Raw genomic sequence first — 17,590 nt, 5'->3', positions numbered from 1 at the left:
TCGCCTGTAAAAGCCTAAAGCATCGCTATATTCTACATTCTGGAGAGAATAGACTTAAATGTCACTATGTACAAGGTGTAATGGTTGCTTAAGATATCACATATGTCTACATACAATACAATAAAGCATCTTGCGGTCATATACAATTCCAGCATTATGAAGAACTGCCTCTGAGAGAACTGAGAACACTTAAATGGCATCACTTTGGCACTTTTACGGCAATGAATTATCTATAGAGAGGAATGATTATATAAACAATGACATCATTCTTATATCATCCCATTTGTATTGACACCAGCCTCAACATTCAAGCAATCAAGCGTTTCGGCGCATATTGCAATGCATTAAAATAATGTGCTTGGGAAGCCATTTACATGAAGGGTGATAATGGGTCTGGGTTTTGCCCTATGTGGGTCTCTTCAGTGTACTTGCATCCAGTAAACCATCTTTGAAAAGCAGCAGAAACAAATAATTTTCCTCTATAAAAAGCATTTAGCTTTGTTACATTACCAAGGATCCACCACCTTCCCATCCTGCATTTTTTTTTTTTTGTACTTTTTTTTTTTAATTTATTTTTTTAGAAAAAGCATAGAAAATAATTCATAAGTATATGAAACAAATTCTTAGGTCCAATGCCATACAAAAATGTATGAATTAACTCTATTTTTAAATATTTGTTCATATAATTATTTAGTGTCGCTCAGATTTATATTTTAGTAGTTCACAAATAATTTCCTTATGTTTATTTCCTTGTTTTATATATTGCAACGTTTGCTAAAGGAAAAAAAAAAACATGTTTTACTATTGTAAAACTTTGTTAATCCTTGTATTTGGTCTTCCAATCCGTTCAATATGTTTAAGGAATTCGCTTGGAAGAAAAAAAGTATACAAGGCGCCATAATGCCATTAATAACTCTGCGCACACTGTATAAAACACCATTTAAGAAGATGCTGGAGTAATAGAAGGGAAATGTCTACCTTCTCCAAAACAACGTATCCCCTAAAATTCCCATGCGCCTGTTCTGATGCATCAACATGCAATGCAACCTGCATGCATTGAAATAAATCCATCTTTCCGTCCTTCAGTGTCCTCTGCTTGATAACAACTACTGATTAATGTTACATGTTGCTTTAGATGTTGCTCCAGGACCACTGCAGATGACAAATAACAAGGCATCACAAAACTAATGAACCTTTTGTCTATTCAAGCTATACATTTTCACAGACACGGGCCTAATATGTTCACTATTATGCATTTAGGTTGATTATTAGGTTACATGACTTGTGTGAACTCTGCACTTGTATCTATGTCTTTTATAGTCTAATGACTGTACAGAGGAGAGATTGAGTAATAACATCAAGCTTTCTAAGACCCTCCATAAAAATAGACTGATTAGAGCCTCACAATATTCAAGTAAACAAATTAGCTAATATTCATAGAACTCATATGCTAATATTCTTTACATTTTTTAAAAAAATACTAAAAAGACCATCCAAAATGAAACCTAAAAAAGGTGCTTATATATGTAAGCTGGGGCTAGTTTTGACTGATGGAAGATTAAAGGCTCGTTCACGCCAAGAACGATAACTATAAATATAATACTATATTAGCATCCACACCAACGCACGATATCGTTCTGTTTATTCTAAGCGCACGCTGCAGTTTTGTCGTCTGCCGCTTTAAACGTTTAAGCTCTTTGAAGCAGGATGGATGTCAGTGTTTTTATCATTCATCAGCTGGAAAACAATCGCTCTGACAGTGATTCCAACGATATCGTTTCTAGTTATCGTTATAGTTGTGGCGTGGACTCTGCTGACGATTTTTAGAACAATGTCTTTTTCATTATCGTTATCCTTGGTGTGAACGGGCCTTAATTGTTCGGTTTTAGAACTGCAACCTAATACGTCCCCTAATATGATAAATGCATTTCATCTCCGCATATCATATATCCAGCATATACAAGTCCTGACTACAGTAACAGTCAAATTCATTTGGCTCTGTTTAGTTAAAACACCCTGGATACGCTAAAAGAGTGCCCATTTCTCCCAAGCGGGAATGTGCAGAAATCGGCTTACATGGACTTTCTTTTCAATAAAAGCATTATGAGACTAAATTAGCATGTGCATATAGGCCAGCTGGCCCTCTTTGGGGTGGGACTATATGGCTGACTCCATGTTCTCGCTCCAGGCATGGTCATCCAGGTTGTAAATGAACTTGGTGCGGTTGGAAGGATTCTGTACAATGTCCTTCCCCAGGTTGTCCAGGGTGAGGTTGGAGGCGAACAGCTGGCTTGGGGTCAGATAGTCCTCACTGTTCTTAATGTACCTGGAGTAGTTCTGACGCAGACACTGCCAGGTGATGGTGTAGAGAATGAAGGCGCTGGATTTGAGAACGATGGCGATGCTGACGTAAAGGTAGCGGTAGGTGATGTTGTCGTAAAGCATGCAGGCCCCTTTAATGCCGCACACCGAGCTCCACAGTAGGCAGGTGGAGTCAATCCCAATGCCAAAGATCAGAGGTGGAGGAATGAAACCTGGGACATGGAAAACGGAGGTCAGTATAATTGTACAGTACTTGTTTTTAATACTTATTTCTAATGTACAAATAAGATTTTTACGAATATGCCTTTATGTGCTTCACAAATTTGTAGACAACAAATTTATTTAATTTAAAACATTAAAGGTTTAGTTCACCCAAAAATGTCATTAATTACTCACCCTCATGTCGTTCCAAACCCGTAAGACCTTCGTTCATCTTCGGGACACAAATTAAGATATTTTTGATGAAATCCGAGAGCTGTCTGACTCCTCCATAGACAGCAATTTAACCACCACCTTTTAAGGTCCAGAAAGGTACTAAAGACAGCGTTAAAACAGTCCACCTGACTACAGTGGTTCAACCTTAATTTATGAAGCGACGAGAATACTTTTTGTGCGCCAAAACAAAAATAACAAATCTGGTATGCGTAGAACCTGGAAGCGCTGAACGTAAACAGCGTATGAGAATAACACAAGAGAAGATATTGTTGAATAAAGTAGTTATTTTTTCTAGGGCTGCACGATTTATCGCACGATGCGAAAAATAACATTAAACGATAATCGCTTAAACGCGATTCTTAGTGCGATCATTGACAAGCTGTGCATAAAAAAATAAAGTATGGCTCCAAATGCTAATCCATCTGAAAGCACTGTTTGAGTCGCTTATAATGTACATTTGAAAAAAGCAACATGCGTCAAACATCTTTCCAAACATGAGAAGCACTTATTAACATCTTGTCCAACAAAAGACAACATTTAATAACATGTTTTTACTCCAAACTCACTTCATAACGACAGTTGAGCATCCTTCTGTGAGATGATGTGGCTTCTTACACAGAATAAGGCAATCGTGTGTTTATTACTCATGTTTAATCAAAACGTTTCAATCTTCTGTTTATTCAGCTACAGCGATATGACACGTGTTATCTTCTTCTGCGGCAGGGCATATTTAGAGTTTTTGCGCAAGAGCGCCCTCTGGCTTTCATATGAGAAGCATTTACTACTGATCACAGAGCCGTACAGCTCTGACAAGCTGCGCATAAAATAATCGCAGCCTTTGCCAAATCGCGTGCGGTCTAATCGCGATAAATCGCCCTATTATTTTTGTTTTGTTTTTGCACACAAAAAGTATTCTGGTCGTTTCATAAAATTAAGGTTGAACCACTGTAGTCACTTGGACTATTTTAATGATGTCTTTAGTAGCTTTCTGGACCTTGAAAGTGGTGGTTAAATTGCTGTCTATGGAAGAGTCAGACAGCTCTTGGATTTCTTAATCCTTATTCGTGTTCTGAAGATGAATGAAGGTCTTACGGGTTTGGAACAACATGCAGAATTTTCATTTTTGGGTGAGCTAACCCTTTAAGTAGCAAACCTATCTTCAACATTGATAATGATAAGAAATGTTTCTTCATCATCAAATCAGCATATCAGAATGATTTCTGAAGGATCATGTGACACTGAAGACTGGAGAAATGATGCTGAAAATGTTGAAAATGCAATATAATAGAAAATAGTCACTTTAAATTGTAATAATATTTCACAGTATTATTGTTTTTACTGTATTTTTGAATGAATAAATGCAGCCTTGATGAGCATAGGAGACTTTCAAAAACATAAAAAAAATCTTACCGACCCCAAACTTTTGAACAATACTGTACATGTAAGTTATATAAGCTAACTGACATCCACCAAACCATATTATAAAGATGCATGTTTAAAATACTTGGACAAACTGTAAATTGATAGCTGGAGAGATGCTGTATATGTCACGTTTCATGCAGATATCTTACCTAGCAGCCGGAGCAACAGGAAAAGAACTCCAAGGGCGTAAGACTTCAGCTCTGGGCTCACAGTTCTGCAGACACCAATGAGTTATAGTTTAGTACTAGTTCATTATGATATGCTGATGACAACCATGACTGATTAAGACTCATGAAACCATTGACATGGACCTAAATTGACTTTTTTGTGTGTGTGTGTGTGTGTGTGTTTTTGGAAGATTTGAATGGTGTCAGCAGAATTACCTGATCAGGATGATGACGGATGGAGTCTGAGCCATGGCTCCGATCATGCTGCACAAGCACACGACTGCTAGGAACGTGAGGAAGGCCTGCTGACAGCCTGGGCTGGAACACTTCCCCGGTGTGGCTGTACCGGGCCCGTCGCCTTGGGCGATGCACTTACAGCCTGTCAGATTCTGAGAAAGGGAGGGGGGAGAGCAGAGCTGAGTGCATATTTCATGATGGATCTTAAGTGCTGCTCTGGGGATTTCCAGGCGACCATCCAGAGGAAAAAAGAACCGAAGATTTGAGACAAAAGGCACTGATGTATCTAAAAGTGGGGAAAAAAAGCATTCCCAAAAGAACTCTTACACTTATGACTTTAGGAAACATTTAAGCAGATGTGTGCCTGAGTTTATTGATCTGTATGAATTGGGGAGCGTGTCTTATGAATGGTTGTGGAAGGAGACTCACGCCTCTAGTGCAGCCAGCCAGGCAGGCTGAGAGGTAGGTGATGCCGTTGGAACCGCAGACGGGGCTTAGAGAAGACGTGTAACAATTACAGCCTGACAGACATGCGGCCTCCGTCCGCTCCCATGAACCTAGACTCCTAAAAGGAGAGAACAATTATGGGATGAGCAAAGACGACACGTTCCTTTCAAATTCACAGTTTAGTGAGCTGAGTTATAAACATGATCCTCTGTAAAAATTAATGCTACAAACATCTCGGCTTAGTGCTTTTGTGTTGTGAACACAAAAGTCTTTATACTCTAAGTGATTGTATTTATTGCCAGTTGTTGTGGATCATTAAAAATTTGTTTGAGGCTTTTATGCTGTAGCGCTCTACTCACTCGTTGCCATAGGCAACAGTAACCCCGGCGACTGGGCCTGTATCACAGCCAAGGAAAAGGAAGGAGACGTAGCAGGCCGTAGAGATGATATTGACTAGCATGGCCAGACGAATAGCCCCTAATGCAGACAGATCCAACTTTTTCACCAGGAGGCCACCCAGGAAAATACCCAGACAAGCACAGGGGATTGCTGTCATACCTTTAACACAAGCATAAAAAAGACAAGCAGATTTCAGGTACGTGCAGTGATTTTATTTTAAACTGCATTTTATGACTTGGATGTTTTTGTGGACTTGCCTACCTAGGAGCTGATTGGCAGAGGACGTTGAGAGGTTGAACTGCTGTTCGAGATATTTCCCTAGGAAGGCAGCAAATCCAGCGACCACGCCGATTTCCATACAGGCAGCGAGAATGACACAGGTGAAAACCGGGTTGGACAGCAGATGCTTAGTCACCTTAGGGATAACTGAGACGACATTAAACTGATATTAAATGGATGCTCAGATGAAAATGTTGTTGAAGAGAATGTTGTAATCCAGGCGTTTTTAAACTTTTTGATGTCAAGGATCAGCAACTATGATGCCCCTTTGAGAGGTCCTCTTACTAAAATGTGAAGACAGCTGTTTATTTTTATATGTAAATATCCATTTATACTGTATAAGAAAAAAATAAGCATGACATTATTAAGACAACACATTTCTAAAATTAAATAATTCATTTATATTGTAATTAAAGCCAAAAAGTTGATTGTATTATTTTAAATTATTTATTTTACATACTGTACTTTCGCAAGGCACTATATTTTATATATACAGTGCCTTCTGAAAGTATGTAAAACTAAATAATTTAAAGCATTTTAGCATAAGATTGCAACATAGGAATATATATTTTAATTTTTTTTTAATTCAGTTTACATTATTCATTTGAGCTTTTCACAAAAGAAAAAAAAAACTTTGTGTTAATAGGTGTCTAATTCCTTTATAATTGCCTTGTGATTAATTTCTAACCATTCTTTAGAAAGCAGAATAAAATAAGGAATATACAATTGGGTTGTGCTAAAAAATATTGTTACACATATTAATATCTTGAGTTAACATGCTAAGTTTGACAGATACATTTATAAAATATAATTTTTTTTCTTCAGCATCCTCCACCATGAAGTTGGGCTTTTATTCACATATAAACATTGATCAGTAAACATAAACAAAAGCTAAAACGTGCTGTGTAATACTTGAGAATGAACCTCATTGGTTCTCGTACGTCAAGCAAACATGCTTGAGCTTCCGTTTACCACAACTAATGTGTGCGTTGATTAATGTTTATATGTGAATAAAAGCCTAAATTCAATCTGTTCATCATATAAAGTGATCGTGTCTCTTTAGAAAATTTGGACTAAACCACTCAATTCATATGGATTAGTTTTACGATCTCTTAATTAACTTTTTGAAGCATCAAAGTGGTAGTTGCATAAACTGTCAATGGAGGGACAGATATCTCTCAGATTTCATTAAAAATATCTTCATTTGTGTTTTGAAGATGAAGTCTTACGGGTTTGGAACGACATGAGGGTGAGTAAAGGATAAAAAAATGTTGACAGTTGAAGTATCCCTTTAACAGCGTTTTGAGAGATGAGTCTTGTTCTCCACACTGAAATGAAACCTAAAACTACTACAAGTAATGAACTGACAACAATGATGAATCAAACGAAATGATTATTTCATGCTTATAAAACCTCTGGGTGTTTAGACTCTCTTTCTCACCCTGCAGGTGCTGGCAGCAGGTGAGGCCAGTGCTGATCTCTGGGTCATCTGAGGCTTTGACTCCTTCATACTCCTGCACCAGCTCAGCAGGCAGCATGGCCTGTTCGCTTTCACCCCCCGGACCCTCCCCAGGCTCGTTCAGCGACTGCGGGAACCCAAACATGAAAAACGAGGAGAGGAAGAGGAAAAGGCCACATATGATAAAGCCGCCCCACCAGGCACCGATCCAGCGTGGATCGTCAGGAGTGATGTCCAGCGTGCCTGTTAGCAGTAAACAGAAATCTGATGACATATTACTGAAATAGTGTTACATTACATGCATTCACTTACAAATGCTTTTATCCAAACCCATTTACAAATGAGGAAAAATAAAAAATAAAGTGATTGATTTTTGATGCCTGTACTCACTTGTGTCAATGAAGACTGCATCAACATAAACTTTGGTGCACAGAGAGCCAAGAATAAAACCACAGGCTGGTCCAAAGACCAGTGTAGAGAATAAGATACCTGTAATGCAATACAAAAGACAGAGTCAAAATAGTTGTGTAGGAAAGTTATATTAATTCATGCAGAGTTTTGGCTACCCTTACAGAACAAAAATATATGGGAATATACTGCAAAATATAATGTAATATATTACATAATACATTTCCATGTATAGGAAACTAGTGCTTATATTTTTCTATGTACTGCAATATTTACATTGACCATGTATGGCTATATATTGATATATATAAAATATTTAGAAATGAAGACAAAAATAGCATTACATGTAATACTCAAAGTTTTAGCCTTTATTGTGTACATATATTGCACATACATGTTCCCATATAAATGTGAATGTATTGTACAAACATATATACACACACATTCACAGAATGAGTTACAGCAGATTTCTAGTTCCCAGCATGCTTTGCTTCTGATTGTTAAAGGAGAGTAAATGTTAAAACTAAGTGTTATTTCATGTGTTTTGTTCAATATTAATATAGGGGGAGATCTGTTAGTGTTTAATGTTCTATTATTTTGGAATTTAAAATGGTTTCTGGTATTCTGAGTTTTTGGGGTTACCATTGTGCTGAAGAGTAGAGCATGTGGCTAGGCTGACGATTGGCCAAACACCATTAAGACGTTCTTCAGCACAGTGATAGTCTCTTTTCTAAATATTATAGTACATGCAGGTGTGCTTGTGATATTGTTAACTAGCTTGAAAATATGAAACATTTATAATGTAAATAATTATAAAATATAAGAAATATATTACATTATTTCACTATGTTTATGTTATACTGCATGAGTAAATATATCTGCAATATATTATACAGTACCATATCACATGTGCATCTATATATTATGAAATGTATTACTGAATATAAAATGGCATACATTATGATATATTAGTAATATATGAAAAGCGGCAATTCCTTATGTATTATTCAATATATTGTAATATATTAACACAATATATGATTCTGTATATTTTTAAATATACCGTTAAATCATTTAATATATCGATCATTCATATATAGTAAAATATATTTTCTTTGCGTAAGGGTAGATTGTTGTCAATTCACCTAAATGAAGTTCATGTAAATCTTTCACAAGTTAAGTAAGACGGCACTTGGGCTAATGATCTAGATTTTTATGTAAACAGCATATTTTTAGGGAAAAGTTTTAGTTTATTATTATTATTGCAGAAGGGGAATTATAACATATTACCTTCTGAGACACAGCCTAAAGTAGCCCAAAGTAAAGAAGCTATTTCCTTAGTGATTATGTACATTTTAAATTTTCTCTGGGGAAAATAGCTAATTTGCATAATCTACATCATCACTGCAATAACTACATGAACTAGATAAAGCTGATGAGCACACACATTTCTGTGTTGATTATTATATCTTTTAGGAATAACAAAAGGGTAGTAGCCAACATATAGATTGTGCATGTACGAGTAAATATTGTACTATCAGCTGTTTTACCATTCGGTGAGTGACGCAGCATAATCATTATCAGAGAACACTAAACCACAAATAACCATAAACAACTATAAATGAACGTGTAAAAGATAATGTACAGTCAGACGCAGCTGACAGGGTGATCTTGTATCATCCTGAAGGGGTTTATTTTGTAATGACTGACTGACTGTACATTATACGGATGCATTTATTTGATCAAAAATACAGTAAAAACAGTAACATTGTGGAAAATTACAATTTAAAATATCTATTTTCTATTTTATAAATCTTTTATTTTTATATCTATTTTAATATTTTTGAAACAATTTATTCCTGTGATGACAAAGCTTTCAGAAAAAAATCTGCAAGGACATGAAATATTGGTTTGAGTTGGATTAGGGTTTAGTGGGCTGAACTTCCCTATTCTTATAGAATTAGAATGATTATTATATTGTATTATTATAAATATTGTCCTTGGTGTGAACGAGCCTTTACTATGGAAAGAATGAACCTCACCTAATTGCTGTAAAGGGAAGGGGGCAGAAAGGTCTGTAACATGACCTTCAATGTTATATTTGCTCTGATCTTTAAAAAGTGTTAGTTTTATCCATTAGCCTGGATGAAATTGATTAAGCATGTCAGTCCTAATGTTACCACTCACAGGAGAATGTAATCCTAGATCAGTTCTCTTACCCTAGAATTCTGTATGAATACAACTGCTGGATAATTCACTTTAAACAGATAGGCCTTTCTGCTTGTGCCTTTGTGAAAGACGCCAAATGCATTTCTGTTAACCAAAGCCTCTGTGATCAAACAGCTAAATGACTGATTCCATTATGCCCACCAGCAATGACTGCCTCCAAAGAGGACGTTTATGTCTGTGCTAGTTTACATTATGCATAACTGAGAGATAGGTCCAGTTTTAAAGGTTACAAAGGATTAAAACACGCAAGAGGGAGAGAGAAAGAAGCTTGCATGGGTTGCACAAACATTAATGCTCATAGACAGACAAGTCAGCTCAATGCAAAGACGTCAAACACACTGCAGAGAAGGAGACACAGCAGAAATGATGTGAAGCGTGCACACAAACAAACCCACTGACATTCACACAGAATCTTCACATCCGGACCTTGAAACTTGCATCCTTACCTGTGGAACGCTACTCAATTACAATAGTCATACACTGATAAATTTGCATGCTAGGATTATATTTCGGGAGCTTTCTTAAGACATTTAAGTCTGGGGTTGATGATTTAGTCTTTATTTGTATCAAATATATGGAGAATCATTGTCGTAGAGCGAGAGAAAGAGAGTGAGAAGAATAGAGAGAGAGTGAGAAGAATAGTGAGAAAGAGTGAGCTGCCTGAGGGATGACAGAGCAGCCAGCACACATTAACTTCACAGCAGAAATAACAGGCACTGAAGGCCATCATTGCCTCTTGTTTACCCCTTAAAAACATAGCAACAGGAGATTAAGACAGTGGTGCACTACACTAAACCAGTGGGTTTAAGCTCAATTCTTGGAAATTTCCCAAGTGAGTTCACCGCAAACCTAAACCAGCCACATACAATAACTATGCTTTTCTGTACCTTCATACAAAAGCTTTCTGTTACTAGAGAGTCCTCCAGGAAGCAGTAAAGAGCTGATGCGCAAAGCATACAACATTTTGTGGCTTATAAATCATTAATAATAATAAGTGCTGTAATTGTTTCAACGTCAGGATATTGACGGTACTGCAACACGATATGCCCTAAAATAACAACAACACTCTGTAGTGTTTCTTTAGTGCCTGACCAGCATGTTTTACAGATGTTTTACTAGGGTTCAAGTACTGCCATTTGAGGACATTTAAAATGCAGTATTTATCATTAACTTGCCTTACATTCTAAAATACAGCAAAATAGCATCTAAAACACACTGAGCGAGATATAAAATGAGCTTTTCTCAGGATACTGTGGTAACAAGCAGAAACTTTCTAGGTCCAGACTCCAGTTCACTGTTTCCTATTATTTGCTGTAGTAGACCATAGTGAATGTGTAGCATTGCCATGGCACCTGGTTCAAATGCAAAAGGGAAGCATTTAAACCAGACGCTGTTGTTCTCTCCTGAAGTGGATTAGAATAGATTAAGGCAAAAAAAGTCTGTTCAAAACAATTAATCTGTAACATTTCACAATAATGTTCTATGTTAGGTATTATATACCAACAATGAACAATACTTTTACATTCATTGGTAAATGAAAAATACTTCTGAACCATTTAATAATCTTATTTAATGTCAATTTCAACCTTTACTAATACATTATTAAAATCAAACATTGTATTTGACAACTACAACTAACAATGCACAGTTGTTGATAGCAAAGATTAATAAATACAGTAACACTTTATTTTAGGGTCTTTTAACTAGTTGCTTATTAGTATGCATATTAATAGAATATTGGCTATTTATTAGTACTTATTAAGCACATATTAATGTCTTATTCTGCATGACCTTATTCCACATTCTTAATCCTACTCAATACCTAAACTTAACAATTACCTTACTAACTATTAATAAGCAGTAAATTAGGAGTTTATTGGAAAAAGTCATAGTTAATAGTTTATATGTGTTCCCTCTACTAAAATGTTACCATAAATACTGTAACAAATGTATTGCTCATTGTTAATGTTAGTTAATGTATTGACTAGTCTTGTTGTAAAGTTTTACCCATTACCCAGAACTGAACCAATTAAATAATAATAGTTATTTTTTATTTTATTAAATTTTACTTTCAATTCAACAAAACACATATGCGTTGTGGTGCTATCATGAATGCGCGTTGGAGATTAATATTTTGTAGTTAAAGTGTTTTTTTTTTGCACAAACAAAGCACTCGTGTCGCTTCATAAAATCTAGGTTAAACTACTGGAGTCACATGGATTATTTTTATGATGTCTTTACTACCTTTCTGTGGCTTGAAAGTGGTAGTTATATAGACTGTCAATGGAGGGACAGAAAGCTCTCAGATTTCATTAAAAATATATTAATTTGTGTTCTGAAGATGAACAAAAGTCTTATGGGTTTGGAACGACATGAGGGTGAGTAATTAATTTGATGACAAAATTTTAATGTTTGGGTGAACTAACCCTTTAAACCCTAAACTGAATCAACAAAAAAAGTAAAAATTAATAATAATAATAATAATAATAATAATAATTGCTACTTTATTAAAACAACACATTAAAATTATCAGAATTAATAATAATAATAATAATAATAATAATTTATTTACCATAATAATTACTTAGCATTTTGATTATTTTAATAAAGGTTTTTAGCAATAGGTTTAATAAAATAAAATCAAAATCTATCTTTAAAATCGGTCTATAAAATCTAGATACCCCTAGTCACCCCTTCACTGTACTATTATTTCTATTACTATTCTGTTTCATTATTAAGGAAAGAGAACAAAATAATGTGTATAATGTTATATATTTGTAGTAATACATGGTAGTAAAAAAATATGTGCTACTATCACCCACAATATCTCTGATTAAGCCTTACTGATGGGGCTGGCGGTGGTACATAACACAATAACGGCTGTGTAGATCAGTCTCACCAATATAAAGGGAGGAGTCTTCACGCCTGACATGATCATCGATGTAAGACACACCCAGCGGCTGCAGGGGTGTCGCTCCAATCCCCAGAAGCATTTGAGCTCCGATCAGCAGCAGGTACATCATGTTGGTATTGGTTCTATTCCCACAGATATAACTAGGATCAGAGAGATCTGCTCGACTGTTATTGGAGCACACGTTCTGTCCCTGTCCCACAGGTCGTGACTCTCCAGACTGATATTCATACTGGTGGGTCAAGAACTCAGGCAGTGCTGACAGTAACGCTCCCAGCGCCATCACGATGCCCCCACAACCAATCAGCCGCGGCCGATGCGCCCTGGCCCCAAAGTAGCTGACGAATAAGATGAGGGCAAGGTTGCCAATCTCAAAGCTGCTGGCGATCACACCCACGTCAGCGCTCTGCAAGTTGAAGCGTCGTTCTAGCGTGGTGAGGACACTGACCTAAAATATAAAGAAACAATACACTGTTACAAAGCTGTGAGATAATGAGCAATGACCACGTGCCATTTTCAAACTGAAAATATGTTGTTTATGCTTTTAATGGCTTGGAGATCTTAAGCAACAGAATAGACTGATGAGGTTTTGTTGAGAACATGGATGCTGTGTACTGTCCTGAAGAACTCGCTTACACAATATTGAAGGTATAAATCAAATATTCATATGAGAGCTGACAGACTGTGTAGTTATTTAAGTGATTTATACATGTGCCATTCAGGTCACAACCTCACAACATATGTTGGTAACACTTTACAATAAGGTTCATTGGTTGAACATTAGTTAATGTATTAACTAACATGAACTATCCATGAGCAATACATTTGTTACTGTATTTACTAATCTTCGTTAACGTTAATTAATGAAAATTCATTTTGTTCATGTTAGTTCACAGTGCATTAACTAATGTTAACAAGATTTTAATAACGTATTAGTAAATGTTGAAATTAACATTAACAAAGATGAATAAATGCTGTATAAGTGCAGTTCATTATTAGTTCATGTTAACTAATGTATTTAACTAATGTTAACTAATGAACCTTATTGTAAAGTGTTACCCATATGTTAAATACCTCAGATAAAGCACAAGGTAGAGTAGATTTGTTCATCAGGCACTTTCATAAGTCATCACTAGGGAACATAACATATTAATCAATAGTTAATTAAAAATGATACTTGTAATAACTGGGTGCTAAGAAAACTGGAATACCGATAGCTACTTTAATAGTTAAATAATAATAAATAATTGTAAATAAAGTGGTAAATTATGTTTTTTTGCGCAAACAAAGCACTCGTGTCGCTTCATAAAATCAAGGTTAAACTACTGGAGTCACATGGATTACTTTTATGATGTCTTTACTACCTTTCTGTAGCTTGAAAGTGGTAGTTATGTAGACTGTTCATCAGGGACTTTCATAAGTCATCGCTAGGGAACATGTATCAATCAATAGTTAATTAAAAATGTTACTTGTAATAACTGGGTACCAGGAAAACTGGAATACCAGTAGCTATTTTAATAGTTAAATAATAATAAATGTAAATAAAATGGTAGATTTTGTTTTTTTTGTGCAAACAAAGCACTTGCGTCACTTCATAAAATCGAGGTTAAACTACTGGAGTCACATGGATTGCTTTTATGATGTCTTTACTACCTAATGTACGTTAATAGTTAAATAACTAAAGAATAACCACTAGTATCTTGTTACTAGTGCAACTGAAATAAGTAGGCCTACCAGCAACAACTGAAATTGATCTAGTAATTGGATGGAATCAGAAATAACCATAAAATTTAATGGCAATCCTTTCCTTTCCCCCTTTTTTTTTTTAATTAATTTACTTAACAGGGATAGTGCACATTAATAAACACTATGGTAAATGCGCCAGAGTAGGTTTTTTTCATCATCCTTGGAGAGAATGTTACAGTCACCCTAAAAACAAAACAAAACTGAAATGACAAAATTATTAAAATTATATATTACCTAAGCATGCAAAAAATGATAGGTACTCATATTATAAGTAAATATGGAATAGTTCCTTGTCTCTATGCAGTGACCAGCTGCAAAAAAATTACTAGTATGTAATGAATACTAGTGAAAAGATAGGGCCTACTAGTCACTACTGGAACAAGTACCACCATCTAATGAATAGTATTTATTGAAAAGTTAATACTGAAACTGAAAACGTACTAGTGACTATTAGATAACTTTTAGTAATTAGTACTACTAGAGTAACATAAAAATATATATATATATATTTTAAGGAATAAAACAGCTTTCCATAGAATGTCTGATCATTCTGACATATTTTTGCTTCCAACCTTATATGCATGAGTGGCTCAAGACAAAATAAGGTAATCGACCACTGGGCCACTCACTAGACTGATGATCATTTTCCATTATAGCGCCTCTAAATCATGTGGAAATAAAGCAGTCGCAATAGCGCGCGCAAGAACCCCTACCTCATGATGTTGTTTATTTATTTTGCTTTAGGGAAAAAGGTAAGCGATGCGTACCGGACACCATTCAATGTCATCCACATACATTGCGTACGTAGTATGAGCTGCCCGTGTTAACGGCTCGACTTACCAGATAGGCTCCTACAGTGCCCTGTGCCAACATTAAGGCACATTCTGATATGAGGAATATTTTGATGTTGGAGAAGCATGATGTCTTCTTCTGGCACGCGTCTGGCTCAGTGTCTGGCGTGCTTCCCTCCGCGTACATCCTCTGATGCGGACTGCAGCAAGCAGAAAGACAGGCTCGGACAGAAGGTGACCATTGAGGACGAGTGCAGATGGATCCTCAACAAGACGTGCACGGCTCCATTAATATCGCCTCCGGTTCCGGTCCGCTTTCAAATTGAGCCGTATGAATTGAATCTTGAGCGTTCTTAGTACTGTCACCTCAAAAACTGCGCACTCGCATCTGATCCGGTGATCTGAATGGTCCAAAGAAACTGACGGAAGACCAATGCAGCCTATTAATAACCATGAACATCACCGACACGCGGAAACTGCGATACAGTATTACGTGAGGCGGTTACAGTGAGTCCGCTGCTCTTCTGTGAGGAGAGTTTGCCGGTGTGGAGGACTCAGCTCATGCGTGTCCTCATCTACACAACAGCCTGCACCAAATGATGACCTCTCTCTCTCCTTTTCCTTTCTACTGCCTCTCTTTATTTCCTCCTCCTCCCACAAACACATCTTATTAGGTAGGTAGGAAGGTAGGTAGGTAGGTAGGTAGACAGATAGATAGATAGATAGATAGATAGATAGATAGATAGATAGATGGACAGAACAACAGACTTATTAATAATTTTATCAAAAAAAAAAAAAAAAAAAAAAGGGCTCAAAAAATAGCTTTTGTGTGAGACTTAGTGCAGTTGTTTCTGAATTGTCAAAGTGAATTTTATTCCCAGACTAAAAATAACCCTCAATATATGTCCCCTGAGAGCAATGTGCCAAACTAGGGATGTATGAGCTGCTGACCGAATGATCACACAGGCCTTTATTAAAGGTACAGTTCACGCCTAAATTAAACTTCTGTTATCATTTACTCGTTGTTCCAAGCCTGTATCTGTGCAGAAAATGAGATGTCAGGCAAAATGAGAGCCTCAGTCTTTTGCTTTCATTATAAGGAAAAAATGATTAAAAAAGTAAGGAAAATTAGGACAGAAATTGGTCACAGTAATTGAATAGTAACATTCTTCTTTATCTCCCCTAGTAAAAAAAAAAGAAGGTTAAATATTAATCATGTATCAGTATGGAATCATTGTCAGTATAAGCCACTGCACTGTAGTTCTATAATTAATATGTTCTTGCTGCATTTGGAATACGTAAAATAGTCCAAATACACACAATAATTCCATCAGTCCTTCGGATAAAAGACAATACTGTTGACTGCATCATGCAACAGTCATTTAGTGTGGCTATATTCACAGCAAGTGTGATTGTAGGTAATCACACAGTCTCCGTACTTCAATACTCTGAGGCAAAGACAATTTACTGCTGCCTGGAGAATGGACTCAGCAATAGCATAACAGTATATCTCAGACTGTCTTTGGAGGCAGGGTTGATTTACACACATAAACACACACACACACACACACACACACACACACATATTGACTGGTTGTTTTTTCTTTTTTTATCCATCCTACAGAGCAAGACTCACCGCTCCTTGTGTTTTCCCATCTGTCTATGGCTCTGCTGGGCTCTTACAGTGATTCATATTGAGCCAAACAGCGCTGTACTCAATTATAGCATAATAGACCCCTCTCTTTTTCCAGCACTTGCATCATCCCACCATCTTCTTGTCTTTTTCAATTAAATTAAACAATTCAGCTAGTAGGTAAAAGTACCAGTTAAAATTTATCTGGTGTTTCTGGTTATAATTCAGTTTTGTATACGTTCGATCAAGGCCATTTACTGAATTACACTATATGCTTTATTTCTCAGTTTTAAATAATACCAAACACTAATGTTCATCAGTTGATAAGATGTAATGCAAAATTAAAGGGTTAGTTCACCCAAAAATGAAATTTCTGTCATTAAGTATTCACCCTCATGTCGTCCCAAACCCATAAGACCTTTGTTCATCTTCGGAACACAAATTAAGATATTTTTGATGAAATCTGATGGTTTCTGAACCACACAAATAGGCAGCAACATCATTGCACTTTTTGAGATCCAGAAAGTTAGTAAAGACATCGATAAAATAGTCAATATGACTACAGTGGTTCAACCTTAATGTTATGAAGTGACAAAAATACTTTTTGGGCGCAAAAACAAAACAAAAATAATGACTTTATTTGATTTGAACTGTTGTCATATGCAGTTGACGTAGTAAACACAGTGCAGCGCTTCCGTGTTCCAT

The 17,590-nt window shown here is 36.1% G+C and overlaps 1 protein-coding gene across 1 annotated transcript; it reads right to left on the bottom strand.

Annotated features, from left to right (window-relative positions):
• Nucleotides 1-538: 538 nt before the first annotated feature.
• Nucleotides 539-16,210, bottom strand: slco3a1b (solute carrier organic anion transporter family member 3A1b). The gene is made up of 10 exons (XM_051901643.1): nt 15,302-16,210; nt 12,704-13,163; nt 7,558-7,656; nt 7,150-7,410; nt 5,691-5,855; nt 5,390-5,588; nt 5,013-5,148; nt 4,563-4,735; nt 4,329-4,393; nt 539-2,534 (listed from the first exon to the last, which is right to left on the bottom strand). The coding sequence occupies exons 1-10, from the start codon at nt 15,437-15,439 to the stop codon at nt 2,158-2,160; spliced, it is 2,073 nt and encodes a 690-aa protein (XP_051757603.1). The 5' UTR covers nt 15,440-16,210; the 3' UTR covers nt 539-2,157.
• Between the last annotated feature and the right edge of the window lie 1,380 nt (nt 16,211-17,590).

Source organism: Ctenopharyngodon idella, chromosome 7 (genome assembly GCF_019924925.1).
Source record: "Ctenopharyngodon idella isolate HZGC_01 chromosome 7, HZGC01, whole genome shotgun sequence".
Classification (NCBI taxonomy): Eukaryota; Metazoa; Chordata; class Actinopteri; order Cypriniformes; family Xenocyprididae; genus Ctenopharyngodon; species Ctenopharyngodon idella.
The sequence above is the reverse complement of the archived record's forward strand: the minus strand, read 5'-3'. Positions and strand labels throughout refer to the sequence as shown.

Coding starts and splice junctions, on each gene's coding strand:
- slco3a1b (XM_051901643.1), bottom strand. CDS start 15,439: ATGTACGCGGAGGGAAGCACGCCAGACACTGAGCCAGACGCGTGCCAG. Junction 7,657..12,703: donor AGACTCCTCCCTTTATATTG/GTGAGACTGATC, acceptor ATTGCATTACAG/GTATCTTATTCTCTACACTG. Junction 4,736..5,012: donor TGGCTGGCTGCACTAGAGGC/GTGAGTCTCCTT, acceptor TCCCTTTCTCAG/AATCTGACAGGCTGTAAGTG.